The sequence below is a fragment of the Melanotaenia boesemani genome, chromosome 11, assembly GCF_017639745.1.
Source record: "Melanotaenia boesemani isolate fMelBoe1 chromosome 11, fMelBoe1.pri, whole genome shotgun sequence".
Classification (NCBI taxonomy): domain Eukaryota; kingdom Metazoa; phylum Chordata; class Actinopteri; order Atheriniformes; family Melanotaeniidae; genus Melanotaenia; species Melanotaenia boesemani.
This window is the reverse complement of record NC_055692.1, coordinates 27674369-27700695: the sequence shown is the minus strand read 5'-3', so window position 1 is coordinate 27700695 and position 26327 is coordinate 27674369. Positions and strand designations below refer to the sequence as shown.

At 41.2% G+C, this 26327-nt stretch overlaps 1 protein-coding gene across 10 annotated transcripts in view; it reads right to left on the bottom strand.

Annotated features, from left to right (window-relative positions):
• The window catches only part of fbrsl1 (fibrosin-like 1), a 270860-nt gene that overhangs the window by 128376 nt on the left and 116157 nt on the right, over positions 1-26327 (bottom strand). For all 10 annotated transcript variants that reach the window (XM_042000414.1, XM_042000415.1, XM_042000417.1 and 7 more), the window contains exons 3-4: positions 18197-18298; positions 14227-14262 (exon numbers count right to left, since the gene is read on the bottom strand). In XM_042000414.1, coding sequence (XP_041856348.1) covers positions 14227-14262; positions 18197-18298 — 138 coding nt within the window. The remainder of the gene's footprint in view (positions 1-14226; positions 14263-18196; positions 18299-26327) is intronic.

The window sequence follows — 26327 nt, the reverse complement described above, 5'->3', positions numbered from 1 at the left end:
ACAGCAAGTGTCAGTGAGCATGTGTTTCAATGTTTAGCAGTCTCATGTGATATAAACAGCATTTTGAATACTTTCTCATGCAATGCTCCTTTTGAAAATAAAAAAACTACTGTAGTTTCTATTTTTTAAATAGATTATAGTTAAATTGATCTCTAACTGGTCATAATCTGACCACTGTCTTGAATGTTTTATGGCTCTAGAACTTCACAGAGATGACAGAAAATATGAGATGCAACAAGGGTGATCAGTCAAACGCAAACTGGACATTCCAGTTAATGACCAACATCCTCATCGCTAAGATACAAGGGTACAACTTTGACTGAAAACTTCAGTTCTGAAGGCCGTCAGAATAAAGCTGTAAGAGCAACAATATTTGGATCCCTTATTCCCTGTCTTTCATAAGGAAAGGTTTTCATATTCTGTTTATTGCCTGTGTCCACCTGATCCAGAAACAGCAAAATCTTTTCTTTCCTCCTTAGCATGTGCCAGCATGTGAAGATGTTGGTGGCTCTATCAGTTATGTCATGGACTCTTCAACAATGTTAATAGATCAGATTTTGAATTGTTCATCTGAGCATATTGGTGACATTATCAGAGGTGGCTAGCGTCACAAAAAGATAATTTAGGCAAAGAAATTATTTTTGTAAAAAAAATTACATAGGCCATTATTTTAGGAAGGTGACAACATGGTAAAGCATGGTGTGGCCGCTGGCACGAATAATTCACATTACCAAGTGCCTATAAGAGGGCATATAAGAAAAGAGGGGGACTGATTGGGAAGAGGTGTTTGATTTTTAAGGCACACGGGCCTCTGTTTTGGGTGAGCGAGCAATTTTAATTCAATTTGATATTTCTCTTTTAAATTGAGATGGGACCTTGAGCTCAGCCAGGGAGAATAAATAAGGTGGGTTCAGAGGAGAGAGCCATGTGGGGAGGGAGGGGAGAGGGATGGAAGTTCTCCTTGCCATCCATCACAGTGGCACTTCAATGATTGTCAAATAAGTAGCTCTGTCCAAACCCATCTTTTATCATTATGTCTGAATGAATCTATCTTGGGATCACATCATCCAGCACATGGGAGGGCTCCATCTCATATACATGATACAGAGATGATATGGAAACAGGATACATGGTGGCAGATAACAGACTACTATTTGATCTGAGCACTCAGACTTGAAAATGGAAAAATGTACAAGATCCTGCTGTAGATACAGTCTCTATGAACTTAATGAAACACATCATTTCTTGCCTACTTATACCAAATAACCTTTCAAGTGGAGCTAACAAGTCTTTTCTTGCAAGACATGTTCCATGTAAAATCTTGGAAATATTTAATAAATTATTCTCCATCCTTCAAATGCTTCCAGTTTAACACATAGCACCTCTGGGTCTTTGGCTCCAAAGCTGACGTGAGAACTTTGGTGTAAATAATTCTGCAAAGGTGGGTGAGAACTCTTGGCACGGGATTAAGAAGACTGTGCTTCTCTCGATCCATTTCCAAATTGTCAAGGGGTCTTCTAAGAGGCAAAACAAACCCACCTTAATCTCTACTAATCATACTTAAGCATGTATGTTTCATGTGGCAATGCCTAGTTACAATTTAAAGGCTTTTCCTCATTCCATGGGTAACCCTCAACAATCTGGAAATCCTTTTGCCACAACAAAGATGAAATGCAATATAGAGACACCAGATGCAGTTCAGTGCAAATGGCATGCAAGTTGAAGCTAGCATGTTTGTTGACTACCTAACACATCGAGGATAATTAATTCAGGCTGCTAAATTTCAAGATGTGCCAAACGATAAAGCTATTATTGACAAGGGGGGAAAAAAAAGAGAGACAGCAAAGATAAAATCAGTGATTGATTGTGATTAACATCAGCCCAGTTACCTGTGTCCCAGGAATTAAAATTACAAGCCTGATGTATCCAATGCCAGGAACCAAACTAACATTATTATTCGTGACAGAGCATAACCCACCGGTGGAATGATTACATTTGACTTGCAATGATTTAAACCCCTGTATGAGAAAACAACAGCTTGAAAAATCAGACATATTCCCTAAAGTATTTTTGTTATAGTCGTTTTGCTGCGAATGAATCTCATCACTGCAGTAAAAAAATATTTTGATTTCACTGGAATTCAGAAAGTGAAAATTCAAGTCCAACTAATCTGTACCTTAACTTTTTGGAGAGCAGTATGTGGGGAGAACTGCAAACGCATCAGCCACATAGCTTCCAGTCACATTATTATCCTCATCGCCTATCCTGCCCCCCCATCTGAGTCCCACCTTTGTAAACAGGGGCTGACACGTCAACAGTGGGTAAACACCTTTAAAAAGATCTGACGCTCCATAATGGAAGAAAAAACACTTCTGTATTGTTCAGGGGCCCTGGCGCAGTGCGAGGCTTGTGGAGGAGTAAGCCATTGTCTGGTGTCACCTAATTGGATCAAGTTTGTGTAGAGAACAGATGTGTATAGCTGGCTGAGGTAAACACTGGACCAGAAGATGCCAAGGCTGAAATTGGTCTGAAAATCGTTTCTGCCTCCACAGAGTGAGTGAGAATGGTGGATAAAAATACAGTATATAAGCACATATGTTGTACAGCCTGAAAAGTAATAAACACCTCCCTTTTGGTGTAGAATCAAAAAGCTCCCTATTTTCTTTTGTTCATCCCAGAGCCCAGCCATCCATCTGTGTGAAAGGGAATGCGTTGTACACTGACAATCAGAACAAGGCTAAGGCATTAGAATGGCACTGCACAAGTGATGATCCTCAGTAAAGGACAAATTACACCTTGCAAAAACAGTATTACTGATCTAATTAAGAGTTGGCAAAAGGTGTCATCGGGGTCTGACAGATTTCAGACCCAAATCTTTCTGCTTACAGAGAGCTGCTGCTAAACATCAGCGTGAACAAAGAGAGATGAAGAGAGACACAGAGACGAGGAAGCGCAATTTCCAATCAGGCATCTGCCTCCCCTCCGACACAGCTCGATTTAACCTTGAAGAGTAATGAGATCTGACTTGCTTAAATGTTAGCATTCTTAAATCATCAGGAAGTGCCTCTGAGGAGCCGATAATCACTATGCCAAATTGCCGTGCTCGCTAATTTCATTTCTCCCCAGCATTTGCTTGCAGTTAGTGTCGATTATTCAAGAACAGGCATTTAATGCTGCCAGGTCCCAGGGGTGTTACATTAAAATGTAATAACTTGCAACATAAATGAAAACAAAAACCATTACTTTCTTCCCCCCACAACTTTCTTCCCTCCTCCCTTCTCCTCCACCACATCTTTCCCTTCCTCCCTTTTCAATCTCTCTCCACTCCCACCCTCCATAGTGGGAGTTCGAATCTAATTCTCAGCCCATCTGGCAGGCGTAATGAAGGCGGGCCGGGCTTGTGGTGCCCTGCTGCCACGGCTCGGCGGAGCAGGAGGTTAGCTGGCAGATTGGGCCAGGATGAGTGGAGGGGAGTCAGAGAACCTGCTGAGTGAGTAAGCCAGCCCAGTTAATCTCCCATGTGCCCCGGTGTGATCGGGGCCAAGACCGAGCACATGCTGAGGGCACAGAGCATGGGGTGTGGAGTGTGGATGGTTGTTGGCAGAAGATGGAAGGGTGACTGTGGTATTCATTTACATTTTCTGGCATTTAGTCAACTCTTCTAACCAAAGTGACAATGAGTAAAATAACCTTCATTCTAATGACTCAAAAGCATTAACAGGTAGAATAAATTAATCAACAGTCAGCAAGAGGCTAACAGTTCAGCTATAAATTCTGCCACATAAACTAAAACCACAGCGGGTTCACAGTGTTGTAAACAAACTCAGCAGGAAAAGGGCACAGGGGTGAATAACCTAAAAACAGCTGCATGCGACCAAAAAAACAAAAGCCACTGAGCTGAATGGAAATTCTAAATGATCATACAGATTCTTTGAAATTTAAAAGATGATGAAAAAGGTTAAAAGGATGTCTTTGCTGATGCAGTAAAAGCACTTCTTTGTCCAACAGAAGTCAGAAACTGTAGTCAAACAAGTCGATTAAACCCCAACAGGTGCAGCCTCAGAGGAAACAGAAATTATTTTCTTGCACTATCTGACAGTGCACAAAGATTTACATTTACCAGAGATCTCTGGTATATCAGATCCTTCTTTTGCAAAATACTTGCATATTTTCACAACTTATCACTGCACTTACATTTATTTGATGAACAAACTTATTTATTTATGTTTGTTTTAATGTTATTTTGAAATAAACTGAATTTTAAATGCTTTACAAATGTTTTGCTGTTAATATATTTTGTGTTGTACTTCTATTAAATCTGTAAGACTGATAAAACCTTGATGCTGTGAGCCAAGTAACAGCCAAGAAGAGCAAGAGGGAGAGTGCCCATGCTAGATACTGGAAACCCCATGCAATTATGATTAAGCTCCTTTATCTAAACACAAACTGCTTTCCAATCGCTACGATCTGCTTACTGTGTGTGAAAGCACGTAGGGGGGAAGTGGCAAACCAGCCAAAACCCTGTTGACAGACCTGCAATTGCTAACACCGGGCTGTGCGTGTGAGTACAAATGTTAACAAATATTCTTTACGAAGCCAAGCTGATCTTAAGAAGCCATATTTTTGTGTGTAATCCAGTCAGCAGCCAAATGTGATTTGAGTATCTTCCAATCTGTATCTACTTGGTACCACAACATAGGCAGGATAATACAGAGGCTCATAAAGCAGGAACTCAGTCACATCAAGGCATGGGTGAAGAAAAGAGAAAAAGCAAAAATTAGACAGGCTGACAGAGGAAAAAAACCTATTCTGCAACACAGAAGGAAGCAGAGCTGACAAAAACTGCTTGTTTCCCAAAGCTGTGCTCTGGACTCTGGAGAAACCACAACACTGTCATTAACAGTTACTCTCCTCATAAACACACCAGCATCAGCTGGAGGTATAATTGCCCCTGCTTCTCCTGTAATCTTATACCTTACCTGCTGTTACTGTCAGACACCTTCTCCACCGAGAGATGGGAAGACAGTGAGAGAGAGTCAGAGACGCATGGGTGTGTTTGTGTGTGTGTATGTGTGTGTGTGTGTGTAGTGGTGGTGGTGGTGGGGGGGTGCTTGCGTGTGGTGCAGTAGAGTAAGGTGTTGCTTGCATACTGTCAGATGCAAGTTAAGCAAACTAAAAAGGTTGGTGTAAAGAAAGAAAAGGAAAAGAAGAAAACACATGCCAGAAAATCAAATGAGTGTGTGTTGCTCACTGAAATCCCAGAAGCAAGGCTGAGGGGCTCCGTCGGAGAAGAATCATGTTCTTTTCGTTGAGTGATTAGAAGACAAGTGGCAGAACATGACCTACTTACTACAACTTTTTTCTACGGGTTTCTGAAACGGTACACAGTAAAAAGAAGAGTAAGTCTGGCAAGTGGGGGTTAACCCTGTTGGATTCATGGCAACATTAAAACAACAGTCTTAATTTTAATAACTGCCAAGCGGTGCTTATATGGCGTAAACCCAATTCTAATGACCTCTCGAATTTAAAAAAAGGTTTGGAGTTCTGCTCTGGTTTTCAAAGCAAAACAACAAATGTGGATGCATATGATCATACAGTCACGAAAGGTTAAAATGCAAGACAAATATGAATTAAACATAATCTAACACCCTTTAAAGGCTGCAAAATAAGATTCAGATGCGTTCAGATTAACTCACAGATTGTGGCAAGAGGTGTGAAAGTAGTGAGTCAGAAAAGAGAGGAGACAAATAAAAAAGGGAAGTTAAAACCTGCTTTCACAAAATCTGTGACTGAAAATGGTAAAGTGTTTCCTTTGTCTGCCCTATCACAACCCCATACTGGAAATCCACCGAGGCCATGAAAAAGGAACACTTTAGCTCTGCTGCAGAAATGGGCCTGCCTCTGGCTCTTCTTAATTTCAGGCTTTGTTTGTGCAGCATTTGGGAGCCCTTGTGAGTTTGCGGGAGGCCCGCAGGCCTTTTGTCTCATCAGTAGAGGTAGCTTCTGCTTGGTGCTTGGAGCGATCTGTTGGTGTAGGCCTTTTGTTCTACCTCTCCATGCAAGATTTGGCCACAGGTCGCAGATTACAGGCTACACAGCCACACTGCTGTTTGTTTCCTCCATAACTGTTAGCACTCAGGAGGGAAGCAGGCATGCACTTTGCATATCAGCAAAGGAAAGAGAAATTTCCAAGAAGAAGAAGAATTATGAATCATAAGAAATTAAGAGCTTTTCCTTTAAATTCTGTGCAAATTGAAATGACTGTCTCTGAATTTCTTTAGGGTCATTGGAAATTTAGCAACTTTAAATTAGACAAAGATGGCCCTTGTTCAAAATTAATAAGCTGCAACATGAAAAATCTCAGTGAGTTATTATATGCACCCTAGCGTATACAGATATTCTGGACTATAAGTCGCTCCACAGTATAAGTCGCACCAGTCATCAAAAGTAAAGAGGAAAAAACCAAGTCCTCCTGCCACCAACAAAGTTTCACTTTAAATATGAAATAACTGGCTAATTTCCACATTGCACATGAAGACACAGACATCCTATTCGCAGTTAGTCCCGCCCCATTGCGGATGAAGCTTCTTGCGGCGTATGAATTGACCGGCCCAAAGCAAACATTTTTAATTGGCCTCAAATGCAAGAAGAAAGTTCTTGCTACTGGTGGAGTATGTAAGAAGCTTTTCTCCACCCTGTTTTCTCTTTGCCATCTCTCTCAAGCAAACCGCAGTAGAACTGGACTGGAAGTTGAGACTCCAGTGGTCATTTTTCAAAATTACATTATTTGCAGAGCAGTATCACAATTACTGAGAACAATTTCACACTCTAATTATGGTCTGTAAATGTGTGCAAATAGAGACTTTATGTTTGACAGTGATAATGTATGTATGTAGCATATATGTAGCAGAAACCCTGAACACATTCAGCTTCAGAATAGCATAAAAAACATACATGGGAGGCTGAATAGGCTAACTTAGCATAACTTGCCAGCAACTTCAACAAGCAAGTCACAGGTAAGCAAGTTCACCAAGCTCCCGATCTCATTCCACATCACTGGATCCATTGAATTCTTCATTCTCAGTGTCATTTCTGAACAACTCCGCTAACCACTGCTCGATTACTGTTTTTGGCTGCGCATTTTACTACCTGTAGTTTGTAATCTGCAGAATAGGATTTTCTTTCTGGGGGCATTTTGTTTGTGTTCAGTCTTTCTCAGTTGTCTTTAAGTTGATGTTTTAGTTTATTTTTTTCAGTAGTGCAGGCGAGGCAAATATCGTGGTTATCACAAGCCTAAAGGGCTCTTGCGGCTGTAGATGGTAATGTTTACACCTAGGTATTAATTAATATTTAAAAACGTTTAATTATACATATAAGTCACACTTGACTATAAGTCACAGGACCAGCCAAACTATAAAAAAAAGGCGACTTATAGTCCAGAAAATACTGTAATCAAGTTGCATGAAAGAAAGAGGGAGAATTAGGCAGAAGACTGGAAGAGACAGAGGTGTATCTTTTTCTGAACTGAGGCACAATAGAAGAGGCCGTTCTGCTACACAGCTGAACGGCCTGGTTTACTTTGAATGAAAAGTGTGAAACACTCAGTTACTGAAATCTGTGGGAGTTATGTTTCGCAGAAGGATGGCAATTAAAATATGAAGAAGTTCAATGTGCCCAGTGCTGTAAAATATGACATATGGAAGCGTATGAACAGACACAGCAGACGTAACACCCCGTTCCCTCTCAAAAAAGGTCTACGTCTTTTGGAAGCTTAACTTCACCATAAGGATGGTTGATGGCAATATCACACCTCCATGGAAGTCTCATCCCACAATCCACAGGAGACTTTCTTTCCCTCCTGTCTTCTTTTGGAGGGCTGCCATTGTATTCATTCCCTATTCCCACATAGATGTTTGTAATTGGAGCTCTAATTTATGATCGGGCCTTGGTGCAGGATAGTGATATGGAGCATTGTAATTTGCTGATGCAAATTGTACGTTATAATGGGGAGCCATAAAAGCCCCAGCAACATCTCTGAGACTTGCCAAACACCCTGAGCGTTCATTACAGCCCTCATTAAAACATCCATGTCGGCAATGGGAGCTCTTACAAATGGAAGGAGCATGTAATTGCTGCTTGATTGTGGTATATGTAACATATGATAAAGTGGAATTACCCATTTATTTGTCTACAGTGTCCATGAAACTTAATGGTGAGAAAGCATGCAGTAAATAAATCCTTAGAGCATGGTTTGATTTTTACATTATAGGCCTATTTGTTTAAAGTGGGGCAAATGTGAGTTAGGGGACAGTGCATCCAGAAGAAACTAGGAACGATAATAATCAAGGTTGGGCTCGGGGGAATAAAAGTAATGCGTTTACACACGAGAGTACGTATTTCATTTGGACTCCAACAAAGGTGATAGCAAAGACCTTCACGTGGGAATACAATAACTGGATTTAATATAAGAAAAGATCATCATTGTTCTTTTTTATTACCCGGCACCAAAGTCATCAACATGCATTTGCTTTAAAGGTGGTGAAATTAGACAGAAAAGGGTTCAAATGAACCACAGAAGTCTCCTCTACAGACAAAAACATTTGTACTAATGCCTGTTTAGGTTAACAGGATGAGTGCTCAGTAATTTTCAATCGTTGATCTCAATTCAGTCTTAATAAATGTGGTATGTGAATGCCCTGAAGCTGAACGTCCCAGCTTTTAAGCAATCTTAAGAGCAAAGCCGAGTGGCAAAAGCAATTAAGAGTTCATTTGGAACAAGTGAACTATGCTAGGGCTGTTATTTTTTTTCTTGGCCCAGTCAACACTAATTCACTGTGTCACCTTTTTATTCAAATGAATCCTGAAGTCCCCTTTGTGTTTGGTGCCGTTCTAATGCATCTCCATTAGAACAAAACCTGAGCTGCATTGCTGAAAATGAAGTTTCCCTTCTCAGCTCTGAATGATAGCAGGCCTCTATCATCTGAGCTCTGTGCTCAGCCACTGGAAAAGGATTTTCAACCGCGCCATTCAGCCGGGGCCCCAGAAGCCTGCAGCCTTTATCTGCAGACCCGTTGATTGATGTGTTGTGGGACCTGCTGTGGTTAACAGCAATTTTTATCTGTTGCTAGCGGCAACAGCTCAGGTCCCTGGTGCGCAGAGAGCAGCAGGGCCCAGGATCTGAAGCTGGACCGCACACAGGGATAAACAAATAGGTTTTTTAAGGCAGACAGCCCTCATAGAGAGGCCCCTGACAAGCAGCGCCCCACCCCAAGGCCAGGACAATGGCAGGGCCCCAGCCCACTCCTGCCGGGCTCTTGGTTTTCTTCACTAATTTTCACCATGTGCAGAGCCAGTGGTATGGAGACACCTGCACGCCCCACTAAAAAGTAAGCAGAGCGAAAGAGACAGTAAGGCAGAGATACAGATATACAGAGAGAGAAAGAGAGTCATAGAGATAGTGAAATGGTAAAGAAATTCCATTTACTGGAATGAAAAAGCAGTGATGTCCAAAAAAACTAGCTGTAAAAATTATTCTACGCATTAGATATAATTTACACTTAATTTATATTCAGTTGCTGAGTTTAGCATTTAATCCAGTGAATCTGTGTCACTTTGTTAAATAAAGCGTGAAGCTTCTAATGGCTTCTATTATAATTAAGTGACATAATCCTTGTATTTGATAAAGATCTTGTGTAAAAGCCTCATCGCTCAGACAAGGAAGTGTGTTTGTCACAACATGGAGGTCGAGAATGCCAAATCAATTTAAACAAGGCTGTTTAAGGATGTGCACATGACTCTGAGACTACGCTGTTTAGAGTGTAGACTCATTTAGCGTTAAACAAGATTATGACAACCCGAGCAGGGGAAATGAAGAACGGGTGTTTCTGAGAGCTCCAAACACTCTTGCTCAACCAAAACACTCCAGCTTAGGTTTTACTCTCTGACATTGTAGAGATAAGTCCTCCCAAAACAGACTAGTCAGATTATACTGTCACAGACAAAGCTCTATGCTTTTATCGTCCGTGAAAACATGAGCCATAGCTTGGCCTTGGGTGGTTTCAAAAGATGGGGGGTGGGAGACTTAAGCTTAATCACTTCATCTGAAAGGAAAGGGTGGTGTGTCTTTTTTTTTTTTTTTTGCTTAGCTAAAATGTCTTCCTCTCTATACAATATATCCAGTCCAGGGGTAGCGACAGGATGGGCAGATAGTTGCAGAGAGATTTTGTGACATTTTCGCCTTCTCTTGCAGCACATATCTTCCAGGCACAGAGGGGGATGTTGGGTTCTTTATCAGGGAGCCCCTGAGAGGATGATAAATCGCCTGAGCCCAGGCCCATCTCTACTGGAACAACAAGCAGGTAGCGGCACAGGAAACAAGGCACAGATATTGTCTTCCAAACATAGCGGAGGCTATAATGAAGCTTGCACAAAGCAGACAGGAGAGAGCTGACCTGATAAACAATTCCATATCCAGTCTTCCACAGAGGGCTAGATAGTGAGGCTGAATCCTGCTGTCATGTATCAGTACTGGACTCAATGCTCCATAGATTAGGCTTCACCCTTGTATGAAGGGATGGAGGGTTGGTGAGGGGCCAGTGGTTGTATGTGACTGCATGTCAAGCAATGCTGATAATCATACCATGTTAGCATCCTGAGGCAGTTCACACTAAACTACAAAGGAAAAAAAATTATCTGAAAAAATAAGAATATTAGCTGTTCAGGATAAACAAATCAGTTAAAAATGAACTGAATTAGTTTTAAAATGTTTCAACATTTTTATATCTAATGTAAAGTTAAAACACAGAGATTCTGCTCCACTTTCTCATTACATTTTATCCAAACGATAATCTTGGTAGGTTTGTATGTTGGTAGCTACGTTAGGCATTAAGCTAGGCATCAAGCTTTAATGCAGTTTCTAGAAAGATTACAGTTCTTATTAATATTAAGAATTTGGAATACTATTGTCATTTTCTTGGAAGTTGACACTTGGATGTTGTTTTCCTCACAGTGTTGCTGAGGGTATCTGTCTCATATTACTAGGACTATTGTTGTTTGTGTTTGATGTTGGTTGAAATATGACATCACCAAGTGGATTTTCTCTGTTATTGCTGAAGACACAGATTTAAAAAGTGTAAAGTAATTTCTTCTTCTTGAATTGGGAGATGATGGCAATGTGGTGCACAATCACTATCAGATAGAATATATTTGACCAGAAATCTAATTATATGCTTACATAAACAGCAATTGTGGACAAAATGTTGGCATTCCTTTATCATGCACAATAATGCAGCGTATGAAGCGGAGAAGTTGGAAACATCAAAGTTCTGAACCATAGCTGCCCCATGACTGAGTTAAATTTAACTAATTTGGTATAACTGTATATGATTCATAAGAATGTACAAAGAAACATAAGTGATGTACTTGTGTTCCTGTGATGTAGAGTACAGATGTGAGCAGGAACAAAAGTGAACAAGTAATACTTGAATAATATGGCAACCTTAGAAATTGCTAGGAGAAAAAAATAATCAAATATAAATTGATTTTGGCAAAAATTGGATATGATTATCAACTTTCTAAGATGCATTCTTAGTAGCTTGAAGAAATAGTTAATAACTGATAATTGAAAACATCATCTTGATAATAACAGATCAACCATGTGACAACTTTGTCTCACTTTTTATACTATATGTTTTTAAATACATTTATTTTTACTCATTTGTTTCTAAATATAAGATAACACAGGTAGAGGAATTTAAATAGCAAGTAACTGCATGCAACATAAGACGATTTAATAAAGCAAGAAGGTATTTGCTATGTGAAAAGCATTGTGTGGTAAAAAAATGAAGCAACATCCTTCATGTTCTTCAAGATAAGAGGGAAGACATATGAAAAAATAAGAAATAGAGGTGTTATTTACTACTTATGTACATGACCTACAGTAATGATCAAGTTTATTAAACTGTTTTAACCCCCTAATTAGTCATATACTCTGTTTTTTATTTGTGCTTTTATTTTGAAGTAAATGATGCCATAGAAATGGAAACACGAGAGAAAAAACAAAGGAAAGAACGAAGCAAACTATGCAAAATGGCAAACATATTAACATTTATATTTAGCTCCTGGCTGACAGCATGCACAAGGTATTTAATACTTCATTGTATAATGTTTTGTATATGTATAGCATAAATGATGGCTAAGCTAAAACTTTACACGATAATTGTTCCTTATGTGACTGGCAGAATTTCCTTGAATGTAAGAGCATATGAACGTAATTAGATGTTTTTGTTTTATTTCTTTCTATAGCTCTTATGTGTTCACTTTGTTCATGATTCACAGCAAATACTTTCTTCAATAAATATTGTGCAACATCAGTGCGAGCGACCATCGTTCATCCAGGGATGCTACAACTTAACTTAAGAAAAAAACATGAAAAATTGTCAGGAGAGATTTTCTTTTTAATCTTTTCATGGCTTGCAACAGTTAACCAGCCCTCATCCACTAACTTGATTTAATCATTTTTGGAGACACAAATAAACAGACTGTGATCAATCTCAGAGGTCAACCATGAGATCAGAGGTAACCGTGGTGACCACCGCACCCCTAATGCCTCCCTTGTTGACCCTCCCCAACTTTACACCTGCCCTCCACCCACATACATCGCCTCGCTCTTTCTCTTCCACTGGCCTTAACACACTATCCAACCCCTGGTCTTCTCTGTGCCCAACTCCTCCTCCCTTACCCACTCAGTCTCTACCCAGCAGTTCCCTGTAGCCCACCTGACCCCACACCCCGAGCCCCCCTAAGAAACCATCATACTGTAAAGCCTGAAGCACTTACAGATAAGCAGCCCCCAGAAATCAAGCGGACCCTGCAGCAGAGCAGATTGAGAGTCAGAGCTCAGAACCCAGGAGGTGCCTGCAGGCTACAAACACTGCTGATAGCACATCAGATAGCTGGAAAGGGGAGCCAGACAACATGAAACTTCCTGCCCTCGTTACTAGACTTTCCTTTGCTTACACAATGCCCCCTCCTCCCACACCATCACCTCCAAACCAACTCCACCTCCATCTCTGCCCTCTCCCTCTGTCTGCATCTCTCCCTCCTCCTCCACAGATAAAGAGAAGGCCTCATTCCATGCCGACTCAAACTGACAGCTCGAGCCAAAGGGCTCCACAAGCTTTTTTGGAAGGTCTTGTTTGTTTTCATCCATCTGTGAGTATGCGGCCGCTGGGGAATAGGAATGTGACATGTTCTATTAAACCAACATAAGAAAAAGAGATAGCGCTGAGATCAATGTCTTTTGAAGTTAAGCTTTGTTTTTGTGCTTTAACTTTACTCCTTTGAGGCAGATTAAGAATGACAAACCATTTATAGTTGTTTTGTTTGTTTGGATGATTGCTTCCGAGCAGCAATAAGAACTGCCATATGCCACTCATCAGCTAAAAGTAGCACACTTTGAAGAATGTTCCTCTTATGAGTTCCCCTTTAAGCAAAGGACATAAAGGACAACTGCTGTGTGAATTACACTGAGAATAGATGCATCACTGAAACAAAGGGTGCAGAGGAGCACAAATTTACAATTTGAGAACGTACTGGGGTAAGGCAACAGAGACACCAACAGATAAAAATAATCTTGCACTAACAATTTGTGAGCAACTGTATGTTCAAAAATACTTAGCTGAGGTTTTCTGTGATTTCACTTAATATTCTTCTTGGGCACACTTTCATTGATACACAATACATTTTCTATGAAAAAACATATTGCATTCTTATAAATGGACAATAAGTTCTAGCAAATTTGAACACTTTTAACTTAAGTGCTCCTGAAGATGTATAGCAGCTACACATACAGGATTATAGGCATGAAAAAAAATATATCTATAGAATAGAAAGCAGGGGGCTTTTAGATTTATTAGCTGATATATGAAGAGAAGGATCCTCCACTGACAGTCAGTGCAGGTACGTATAAAATTCTGACAGCCAAATTGTAGCACTGGTGAACAGTGCTGATCAATGCCAATAAAACGAGGCACTTTTTGCCAAGGTAGCGCAGGACACCTTCCCGCAATTTAATCAGTCATTCAGCCAGAATTAATGTTCCTAATATCATGATTTCTCCATTACTCTATTTAACATAATTAAAATGTCGAGCGCTGGGGCCATAAAGCGGGTCGTTGGAGATTGTAATTCTGCCGTAAAGCTATGAAGCATGAAAATGTCACTTACCGAGTAGCCGCGGCCTGACAGCGAGTGAGTGGAACTCTGTAGGGAGAGAGAGGAGAACAGGGATGACCTTTAAGCAGCGTTTCACTTGCTCACACAGACATGATGAAGCAGCGTCGCTTTAATATCAATATTCACGTTAACCTTTTACCCACCCTGCCTTGTACCTCATGCCTGCACACATCACTCCCATTCAATCCAGCCTGTACATTATGGGTAGTTCAGTGGCACCCTAAGAAAAATCACTCTCATCCTGCTGAGAATTACACCCTGGAAACATTATATGTAAAACACCTGTTTAAAGCTTGTATTAGTTCCAGTATTCCACTAGTTTATTCTTCATTTAGTATTATAATTTTCCAAGTATTTGCGCACAAAATGAACATATCAACTTAGTAGATATTTTAGCATACACAATCTGCTAAATCTTTGCGGAAAAATAGTTCATTTTTAAACCTTTACTGTCTTTTATGAATACAATCTTACATTCGGTTTACCCCATTTACATGGTTCTTTAATAAATACTGAATAACTACAACGTCATTATTCTATCTGATCTTTATAATATTTTCTCTTGGAACCAAACCAAACACTCTTTTTTTTTATGAATCCCTATTGTATTCAGCATAAACCTCTCTTCATGCATTTATGGCAGTGTTTTGGCACACCAAACTCCCCTTGTGTTTTCTAATGCAGTTCTCTAAATGCTGAACAAGAGCAAGATGGAGACAAAAAGACTGGGTTTTGTTCTGTTCTCTGGCTCTGTGTGCCAGCGCTCAGCACGAATACCAATCTCCAAATCCCTCCCTCCACTTCCACTTTTCACTGCTTTTATTCCTCTGTCTAGATTGGCAATTTCTCCCCCCTGGTCTCTGGAGGGGACTTTTCTGCTAGACCAATTTCATCCATAGGTCCACCTTCAATCCAAAATAACCTCCCCCACACCTTCACTGCCACGACTTTCCTTGTTCTGCACCCTCCCAATGATCTCCATCCATTCTCCCACACCTGCTCTAGGCATCAACCCTCATCAATGCCTGTGTGCCCCTCTGATTCGCAGGACGGCTCCTGCGGTGACGATTAGGGAGGAGTCCTGCCGTGAACCGGAAAGCAGGCTCTGTGGGAATCAAAAGGCTATTCGCACTCTCCTCAACCTCTCGGCTCCCCTCACTGTCACAACCAGTGGAGTCCAGAGGAGAGGGCACGAAACACTGCGCATAAGGCAAAAATCTGTAGATAGAAAAAGGACCAAAAGTATGGTTCAGGTACAATATGGTCAGTTGTCTTGTGTGTGCATGTGTGTGTATGTGTGTTGTGTGCACAAGTTGTGACAGCATTTAAATGAGTGTAAATTCATGTGTTTGTGTGTGCGTACATGTGCATAGGTGGAGGGAGGCCAAGGCCATTTGGAATTAGTCTTACTGTGTAGAGTTCATTCAACTTGGAGCATTCTGAGTAGAGAGAGGCTTATTTAAATGATAATGAGGGACAATCCATTGGATTTAGTGCTGGTGAAGGGGGGAAAAGAGGGGAGGGAAAGGGGGATCCATTAAAACGCCAGCGGTTCATAAGCCATAGGGTCGGCATACAGCTAAACACTCTCTCTTAAAAGCCATTATACATGGCTCTCAATGGATTTCTGCAGCGCTTAGGACTTCAAAAGGATTTAAGAACCCGCCCTAGAGAGGGAGTGTGGGGGAGGGTGGCGGACAAGGGTGTGTATGTGTGTGGTGGTTATAGTGGTTGGTGGCAAGAGGGATGGGGCGGATGCTGGAGGCATTTAAGGGTTAACTAAACAGCCCTGGAGAGAAGAAATGTTGCTAAATCCACCCCCTAATCCTCTCCCCATTTCTATGCCCCCTCCACCACTCTTTTAACAAAAAAAAAAAAGAAAAAAAAAAGAAATGAGAAAGAAAGAAAAGAAAAACATGTCAATAAGAGGGGAGGGTCTAGTCAATCTTCTCCAAGTCCCGACTATTGGTTTTTGTCACTGCAGGGAAGCTAAGAGGCGGGCCAATCAGAGCTTATAGGACCACAAGGAGGTAAGGGATGTGAACATGGATGCCCTCTGTGGCAGGAGAATCACATAGTTGGGTAGGTTTAAGTGCATGTGGATGAATACTGGTGAATACCGGAGGTTGTTAGACATCCCTTACAGCACCACAGCTGCCACCCTCTCCTCCACAGGACACAAATGCAGTGGAACCCACCCTCTTTACCACCTTGCATTTCCCTAATCCTTGTGTGGCTTAGTGCCGGAGCCCTGCTGCACTGCGGGCACAATTACCTAGTCAAAATAAACAGATAAAAACCCAACCATGGCAATGAACAAACAACATCCCCTGCAATTTTTTTTACCCCCTGCTACCAAATTGATGCATGACTGTTTTTACAGGCGGGTGGGTGCATCCGCATGTCGCATTTGTCTCTATTTCCTATGGTGGTAAGACAAGAGAAATCCATTTTACTCATTGCTGAAGCGGCATCATTAGTTGAGAGCTCTTAAAGCTGGGGAGCCACTTTGATGTTGTGGAGCACATTTTATGAAAATTAGCAGTGCTTTCAGTGCGGTGGTGGAGATTTCATGGAGCTAGAAAATAAGAAACATAAGAGAGATGGTGACAGAACGTGTTGGGTAAGAACGCTGCTGTGTGTCACATTCAGGCCTGCACCAAGTGGAATACAGCCAGCACAGCGGAGGATAAACACACATACGGAAAGATAGAGAGAGAGAAAAAGAGGTAAAGACAGGCAGAGGGAGAGAGATGGATAGATATAGATGCCGTGGCTACAACGATCAGCGTCTGTGCACCATTTATTTGGCAGCAGATTAGAGACATGCCACATCTAACACCATAGGCGATTACAGCGTGCAATTTTCAACAGTGCCCCTCCCCCCAATGCCATCACCGCAACCACCACCACTTCCAACAACCCCTTCATTCGTGCCTCCTCCTTCTTAGTGCTTGTCGTATATCCCTGTCAGAGCTGTCAACAAGCGTCGGTCTTTTATCTGACAAGCCTGCATCTTCCTGCTGACTTTTTCATTAAAAGACAGCCTTTTACACAAATTGGAGAGAAATGGTATGGGAGGAAAGGGGGGTGGGGGGGTGCAAGAAGAGCTGAGCAGTAAAGCTCAGAAAAAAGAGAATAAATATGGAAAAAATTAAGATGAATGATTTCTTTTTCCAGCAGGCAGGATTTTCAGTTGGAATGCTGAATAGCTTAAAACAATGGCTTTAATAAGTTCATTAAAAATCTTTTTTTTCATTCCATTATTTCACCCCTGCTGGAAAAGGAAGCTGCCTATTTACTTTCCCCCTCTTCCTCCCTCTTTTCTCTTGCTTTCGTCAGCTAAATGAACAGTCTGATTGAATTTAGTTAGGTTTGGGAGGCCTGCTTGACAGGCATTAGTTATGAAGAATATTTCTACATTCATTTAAAATAAGCCGTCCGGGATTTTGAATAAATTCTCATTACTTTCCCTGTATCGAAATTGCATTATTTTATCACTTATGCTGAACGAACGTCTGACTTCCATTTTGCTTTTGCACCCACTCGTCCATCTAAATGGGGTGGCATATGGATGCTGGTGAAGTGATAATTGGAACAATTTCTTTAACTCATTCCATTCTGGGGTTGGCAAGGTCAGCCCACACCTGGCTGAACTGCTTTAGGTCATGTCTACATTTAACCACGACACATTTTAAGTAATGCCAGGCCAACTGTTTGAAGCTGTGCGACTGACCTAATCATTTCCTGTCTGTGCGCTGGCAGCCAACCAGTCTTTCTCTAAATGCACAGGGGCTTTATGAGGTGAGAGCAGGGGACAGCAGGAGCTGCCCTCTCAGCCTTGGTGCTGCTGTCGTCCGTCCACTCTCTATATCCCACCTCAGAAGCTCCTTGCCTGAGTCTGTGAAAATGGACACCCTTGCTGTCTGTGGGGGGTCTGTGAAAAGGGGAGAGGTCTCACCTCACTAAGCTGCTCCTTGGAGTTGCTTCTGTGCGGTCGACTGAGTTCCTGCAACGTCTCATCCTCGCTGACTTTGACCGGACGTAGTGCCAAAGGTTTTATCTGCAGGGCACACAAGACAAAAAGTCACCCTCAAATATTGCACTTATGTGATAAATCATACCACCATGTTTACAAGTGAGTAATGTAGCCTAATAAAATGTCATTAATGGTTACATTTCAGAAGGCTCACATATAAGCCTAAAGCTAGGCTAGCTGTAATGGCAAGGAGGAAATCTAAAGTTGTTTCATTGAAAACATATAACATGCCTTTAAAATAAATGTTACATAAATACAGCTGTTTGTCTCTGGACTGTATGTCTAATATTAATGATATGCAAATGAATAACTGCGTACTATTATAATTATTGAATAATCAAATGTTTCCCAATTCATTAAGCAAGTAACTTTACTTGTTAAAACAAGTGCAGCTGTTCAAGTGATGCTTTGTTAAAATGAGCATTGATCTTTGCATAACCTTTAAAAAAAAACTAAAACATACTTTATTTAAAGAAATACAAAACTTCAAAGAGCTTCAGTCTCTCCCTGACATAAATCATAAGTGTGAAGCAAAACCATGTGTAAGACAAAGTTTTTTTTTACTCGTGGTCATCTTATTTCCTTTTATTCACTACAACCTCTAACCAGAAAACTATACATTACAATACAGCATGACTATAATACAATAGGTTCAACTGACTGTAAATGAAACCTGAAAGCAAACTCAAGGTTGTTTCACTGCTTAGTGTCAGTTTGTACTTTGGATAAATGCAAAGTGGAACTGACTGTAGCAAAAAACACCTGGTACCCAAAACCTCAACCCAACGGTGCCAGTCGAACTGGCAAGCAAAAGGAACAGAGAGCAAATAAAACCAAATGTGCTGGCTGGGTTCATTTAATCTTCTAATTTAGAGCAAATTCAGTTGTAGTGTGCTGAATATCAATACACAGTTTATTTTTCTACTTTAACTCTACTAACAACTATTATCAAACCTGGGTAAGATAAAAATTACCACCTGATGTTTGCTACACAGTGCACACATATTATACAAACACAGAAAGACAAACATATGCTCACTGTAGCCTTGGCAAACAAAAAGTAAAATCCCCATCTAATGCAATCCTTCAGTTAGCTCTGAGCTATTCATTAGTTAATGCTGGAAGGTCAAAAACAGCGTTCTGGGGCCAGAACAAATATAGAACAAAACAGCAAAAAGCAAAGCTATCTGCACCAATCATTTACAAATGTAATTATTAATTATAATTTTACAGAAAACAGACAGTACTAGGAGCTTAAATAAGTATGCTCTATATGTGCTCAGCGGCTGACATGGCAACTTTAGTGCCAACATGGAAGGTTTGTTTTATTGCAGGCCATCAGGTTGGCATGCAACCAGATTTCCAGCCAGAAGGGAGGCTGGTGAACTCAGCAAGAAGGACTCAGTGCTGGTGCAGGGGTAGCCAATCAAAATGTCTCATACTGCTTCCCCACCTTGGAGTACAGCAGTGATGGCCGCGGGGTGTAATCCATTTGACTAGCAGTGTGCATGTAGTAGCTCCCCTGGTGGCAAATGTGGTGTCTGGCCCTGGTCTCCTGATCTCCACTGTAATTTAAGCAGATCACTGCTACAATTAACCTTTCCTGGTAAATATCAATTATGGCCCCCGGCTGGGCTAGAATTAAAAGGGTCATCAGCTAATCTGACAGGTCCTGTACGCTACCACCTGGCTGGGAGAGAGGGAGGGAGGCAGGGCAGCAGAGAAAAAGTGTTTGTCTACCCTTGTGCCCACCAGCTCACATGCCAAGTAGACACAATTCCCTTTTAATTACTCTGCCGTCGCCAGGGCAAGAAGGCTGATTGGCTAAGGGGTGTTAGCGGTGCGCTGAGGTCAACAGTGACAGGTAAGGAGCTGGGTGGAATGAGTGTGGCAGAGAAGGAGGGGGGAGCTGCCAGCTAGCAATCAGGGTGTAGTGATGGAAGGAAGGGAGACCTGGCAGGTGGGCCTAATCAGGTTTGACTTCCACCTCTATCCGCCTCTCCCTCTGCCTCTTTCACTTTCTCTCGACTAGCTGTCAGCCTAATCACTCCTTGAATCTCAAAATAGAAGGTGGCCCTTTTGATTTCTTCCTCTCAAGGAGAGCACAAAGAGAGCAATCCTTCTTGACAGGCGAGCAAGCACAGCAGCAGAGACACAGCATCAAGGTACAGTCAGTGTCATGTTGCCGTCAAGTGTTGCCGTTGATTACTTTGTTTACCCAGCATCAGTATTGCTGACAAATTCCTGAAGGCACCCAAAGTGTTTCCATCTCCTCCAGGGCCCAAGGGCTACATTATCCAGTCTGCAATCAATCTGGCAATTGATCAGAGCACAGTATCTAATTAGGCACCTAGGTTAATGATGCAGTGTGCAAGTGCCATTTCCCAAGCTGCTGTTCAATGGGACAGAATAGCAATTGATCCAGGCAGGAATTCACCAACTCTGACAAAAGATTGGCAACCCTGACTGCCTGTGATTAAGGTAGGGACTAATTTCTCATCTAGGGACGTGTTTAATTAGCCCTTAGCTCCCAACTGTACAGCTTTTGTGTATTGATATTTTTTTTTCTATTTTTCTAAGTTTGAGAGCTTAAAAATAGGATAAATATTCTGTCTATTCTGAAAACTAATTTTTTGCAAATGGTGACGTAGGTCCAAGGTCAGAGCGTCAGTCCACTGAAAGGCAGTACCCTTGTAACACACTTAAGACAAGCTTGATGGACCAGCTTTATGTTCAGGGTTGAATTTGGACTGCTTTTCCTTTTCTTGAGTGTTTGTTTTTATTTGTGGTTTGGCCCAAGCTGTACTTGGGCAAGGTTAATCAGGTTGAAGCTGTGGGTAAATGTGACTAATTTGTGTGTCGGTTTCGGGTAGGGATAGGCGTGGGGAAGGTAGGGTGGGGGTATAACTTAAGTCTACAGATAGAAGACAAACAGAAAAAAACACAGCTAAGTAAGGGCTTGTGTTTTACATGAATAATGTACTGGAAATTAGCTCCATTAGTCTCGGTATTGAACATGTCTGCAGTCTGTCTCTGGAGGCTGCCGCTCTGTGCTCTTTAATTATCTTCAAAGGACCCTCCAGCATCTTAATTTCCCCCCTAGTTGAGTAATGCTGACTGATGTCTGCTCATTTATACTACTCTAACCCTGGGTTAAGTCACAGAACCCCCCTGTGGAAAAAGGGCTAGCCAAGGCATAGACAGTGGCAGCAGTGTTTCACATAAGATCATGCTAGGCTTGGCTAACTTTCCTTTTCGTTTCACTCTTCCTCACTGCCCTTGCAGTGTCGATCAATCTGCAGCTTGTCAGCAGGGAGCTGGCTAGAGGCCGGTGGGTGATGCTTTGTTGTCCTGCTCCTTTGATCCTCCCTCCTCCTTCCACTTGCAGGGGGTATTTGAAGGGGGGGGCATCAACCTTTTCCTCCTTAAATCAGAGGCTGTTAGTTCTGACCTCCCTCTTACCCTCTTTGCTCCAGCCTCTCTGACTCTGCCTCATCTCTCCCTAGCCTGCCATCACCTGTCATTAGCTCTGAGGGAGGCTATGACTCAGTCTTGTCCCAGTGTCAATCCTCATTACTCTAGCATCTTGGACCTTGCCCCCTCACCTGCTCCTTCCTTTCTATCTGTCTTTATGCTCTTCTGCCTTGCACTACGGTGCTCCTCTCTGGGCTTTCCAAGCACAGGGCAAGGAGAAGGCAATATAGAAAGGGCTGAAGATGACGGATACAGATCATTCCTCTAATTTGTTCTGAAAAGTGTCCTGCGCAAAGGACCCTCACCCCTATTAACCCAGCGACAAGCTGCTACCGCTGCTCGGGGAGGCATCAGTGGTGTGTGTATGTGTGTATGGACGGCCCAGTCGTGTAGCAGGAGGAGGCACCTCGATGCTCAGTGCTGGGCTGCGGCACAAGCTCAATCTATTGGCTCATTATCCCTCACGTCCAAGCTGGGGCACAGACAAGTGCACTTTAGGGCCACAGGCCAAATTGATTCATCTGCCTTCATTTTCTTCAGGCTCAGAAGTGGCAGCTGCTTGGAGGCAAGAGGAAGGAGCTCTAAGATGGTGAGAGAGACAGACAGCAGAACCACAGTCAGAGGTAGGGCCATGTAAAGAAAGAATGCATCAGAGGAGAGACATGTTTCTTGTTTCTGCTCTTCAACCATGGGTCATATCACTCTTCCTTCCCCTCCCTCCCTTTCTTCTTCACTCTCTCTCACTTTACAGCACAAACAACACCTCCATCCTTGAATTCGCTATCAAGACACACACTCACTCCCTCAGCGAGTCCCATGTTGGAAATTAGCCCAAGGACAAGCGAGTGGATTTACAACAGGGAGAGCAAATGGATTTTTGCTTTTCTTTTGACGAGTCCCAGTGTATCCATTATGCTTTTTAATCATACATTATTCATAGAGCTCGCCTTATAATAAATGACCACATAAAAAGGGATACATATATTATGCAAGGTCTAAAATGTCCATGTAACACTCTGCTCCGCTGTATTCATGCACTATATCACATTTGTAAGGTGGTTTACAAATATGAGCCGGTGAAATCACAGTGAGATGGTGTCTTTATTTCAAGCAATAATACCAGCACAGGGCAGGAATTGGCACATTAAAATAAACACTGCCTACAAATGAGGTATGGTAAAAACAAATTAGAGGGTGTGACCTACAAGGTATTTGGCATTTGTCCTAGTCCAAAAATGATGATATACAATGCAGTGGTGTATGAAGCTAACGGCTATCGCGGCCACCAAAAACTGTAACAAAGAAATCAACCTGAAAGCAGCGGCCTGATTTTCAGCCAACTGAAACCTCAGGAGAGCCTAAGCATCCCACAGGGTTCTGTCTAGAACAGATGAACTGGGGAGGAGGACCACTCCCTGTGGGCCTAAGGTCTCTCCAATCACTCCCACCATGTGCCTCCTGGGGGATCTAGAGAACAAGGGAAAAGGGGAGGTGCACCTGCTCCCAAATACAAAAAACATCCCTCAGCACCTATCCCAAGGGTTCACTGACAACTGCAACTAACACACACACCTCACCTGTCAGCTGGGACCATACGAACAGTATCTGTCCTGCACTGATAAGCACAAGACCTTACAGCAGAACCCCCTGCCCCTCCTTCTACACTCCCACTTCAAGGCAACCACTTCTCTGAGCTACAACAACAATTAGGTCAGTGATGTCAAAATGCTAATGTTCTTATTGGAAGAAACGCAAGAGCAATGCTGTGGATCTGCGTTTTGCTCCTTATTACAGAAGTCACCATTATGCAGACCTTTCATTTTTTTTCTCTAGTAGAAACACACACCTTTGATTTCTACATAAATTATCAGCATTGAAAGCAGTTTGCAAAAGATTTCAAATGGTGTTCACATCACTTGTAGTATAATCTTCTCCTTTATTATTATTTTTTTTAAAGTTTGATTTGAGAGAGAAAAAAAAAAAATCCAAAGTCTGTGTAAAACAATGTTTGATTGGCTGCTGAAAAAGTTGAACCTTCCAGTAAGTAAAAGCAAGAATTATTTATTAATTCATTTTCAAGTATTTATCTCACTTTCCAAGAGTATTTTCAAGGTAATGACAAAAATGCACGTCTACATCAGTGGAAAAAAAAAAAAAAATCATGTTGTTTCATAACATTGTTTGCACACAGTTTCACAACCTCAGCTGTACTTTGCCCACGTCTCCCAAACAAGCAGATGTCACTGATGTTACATGTAACACTAGTAATTAATTCTGGTGCAGAATAAAAATACTACCGTGTTATTAGCAGTTATTGTTTTAAGAAGAGTGCCATTATAATTATGTTAATGCAATCTTTCTTTTCTGCTTCTTTTTAAAACAAGGTTGGTAATATGATGGTTCATAATGGAATAAACTGATAAATTAATTACTACGAGGTCTTTGCAAAAAACATAAAACAACATATCTTCTCTTAAATATAAGAACAATTTTTCTGTAGTATTCACCAATGTCAACCACAGGGTTCACTTCCTCTCTCATATGTCTGAAAGTGGGAGATAAACTTTGCCTCATACATACAGGTCAACATGTTTTGACGCTGTAAGTAATAACTGCAGGCAAGCTGCATCTAGCTCAATTTCTGCAACAGTTTCATGTGGAAAGGATTTATCATTTATGACTCAACTCTATAACCCCTTAAATGGACAGAGATAAGGCTGGCGTAAACACTCTTATCAGCTGATAACAGTCTGTTGGTGGGACTGATCAGCGGTCCAGACAGATGTCGAAATTACAAAAAGTATGACAACACACAGATTTTCACAACTTGAACTCAGTAAATGGTTTTAAATGAAATAAAAAGACTTTGGTCTGTAAAGAATGAGTAAATATAGATGTAGATTATATTGGACCATTAAAAAATGGTGGAAAACATGTATTATTGCTATTACATAATGACAGTAACTCCAAAGAGTATATACTGTAACTTTGGATTCTAGCCTATAGACTCGGTCCAACGATTTTAAATACTTCAAATATATGTTTGAATAAATTATGTCAAAATCTTTTCATCTGATAATATAAAAGATGTCTCTGATTGGTTTTTATTATTGGGAACTTTCTATCTCTGATCCATGCACAGGAATGGCCATTCAGCTCAACTGCTCCAACACCACTAATTATTTTTTAACACATGATAATGATCTTATTAGCAATCAAAAAAGGTAATTCTGGATGTGCAACATTCACACTCGCTCCTCAGTCTGCACTTGATAACTTTGTCACCCTCACACATACCTTAAGAAATGTTTAATTTCCTCTAATGTAATCTGAAATAATTATCAGCTGAAGACGACACAAGCACTGCAAAATGGCTCCTTTTAACACGTAAACCACACACACACACACACACACACACACACACACACACACACACACACACACACACACACACACACACACACACACACACACACACACACACACACACACACCTTAAACTAGCTATCATTCACCCCAACATAATTAAAACACTGAAGATGAGATTGTGAGGTAAAGGAAATGAGCAAGTGATTAAAAAAAGGTAGTTGATGAACAGACTAACTTTAGAAAGTGTTCTTCAGTCACATGAGGGAGTGTGTCATTAATGGGAACATCTTGGTGAAATTATGTCATCAGTATGCTCTCACTTCAGTGCTGACCACTTTGCAGCCGACTAAAAATCATCAGAAAGTGGAATGCAAGATTCAAAGCTGAACATTTAAAGATATTAGGTCAATAACATTGCATTGCAGACTAATTTATTTGGGTATAAAAGATAATCCTTTTCTGCTTGTTAATGCAAAAACCTTGAGAGAAAACTCATTTCATGTGTCACATGAGGTTTCAATCACTTCAGAGATGGTAACATTTGGCAACCGAATTACAACAGAGATCCAGGCTGTTTCTTATTAAATTATTGTTTATTTCAATTCCCTTAAGTTGCTATCTTGGCAGCGACTGCTCTTCCTTGGGGTCTATGTTTCTGGGGCCCATATGGCCAATAAATGATAGAACAGTGCCAGTAAATGGCAGCTTTTAAATGTGCTATTGTCGGAAACATTCAGCGACAAACAGGATGTGAAGCACTTTACACCTCGACAAACATAGGATGTGCAATTTGGTGTAAATGCCAGAGATGTGCTGTTAGTGGAAGGTGCTCAAAGCTGACGATCTTTAGACAGATAAGGATATGTATATCTAGAAGTTAAGATAAAAAAAAAAAAAATAAAATAAGAAAACACACAAATCGTGGCTAGTAATGGTTTTTAACATGAAGACTCGTCCATATTCTAAATACACTGTGACTGAAATATGAATAGCACATGACATTCTTACAGGAAAGACACATTTTCACTTCATGTGAGCAGTCTGCAAAAGCATCAAGCAGACTTGTTCTACCAAGATACCGTCGAACATCAACTGTCAAAGTTCTGGGAAGTGTAAGAGTTCAGTTCATGACTTTAAATACAGACACAAAGAGTGCTTCATTACTGCAAATAATCACAGGGAAACTAACAGTAAGTGAGCTGGACTTCAT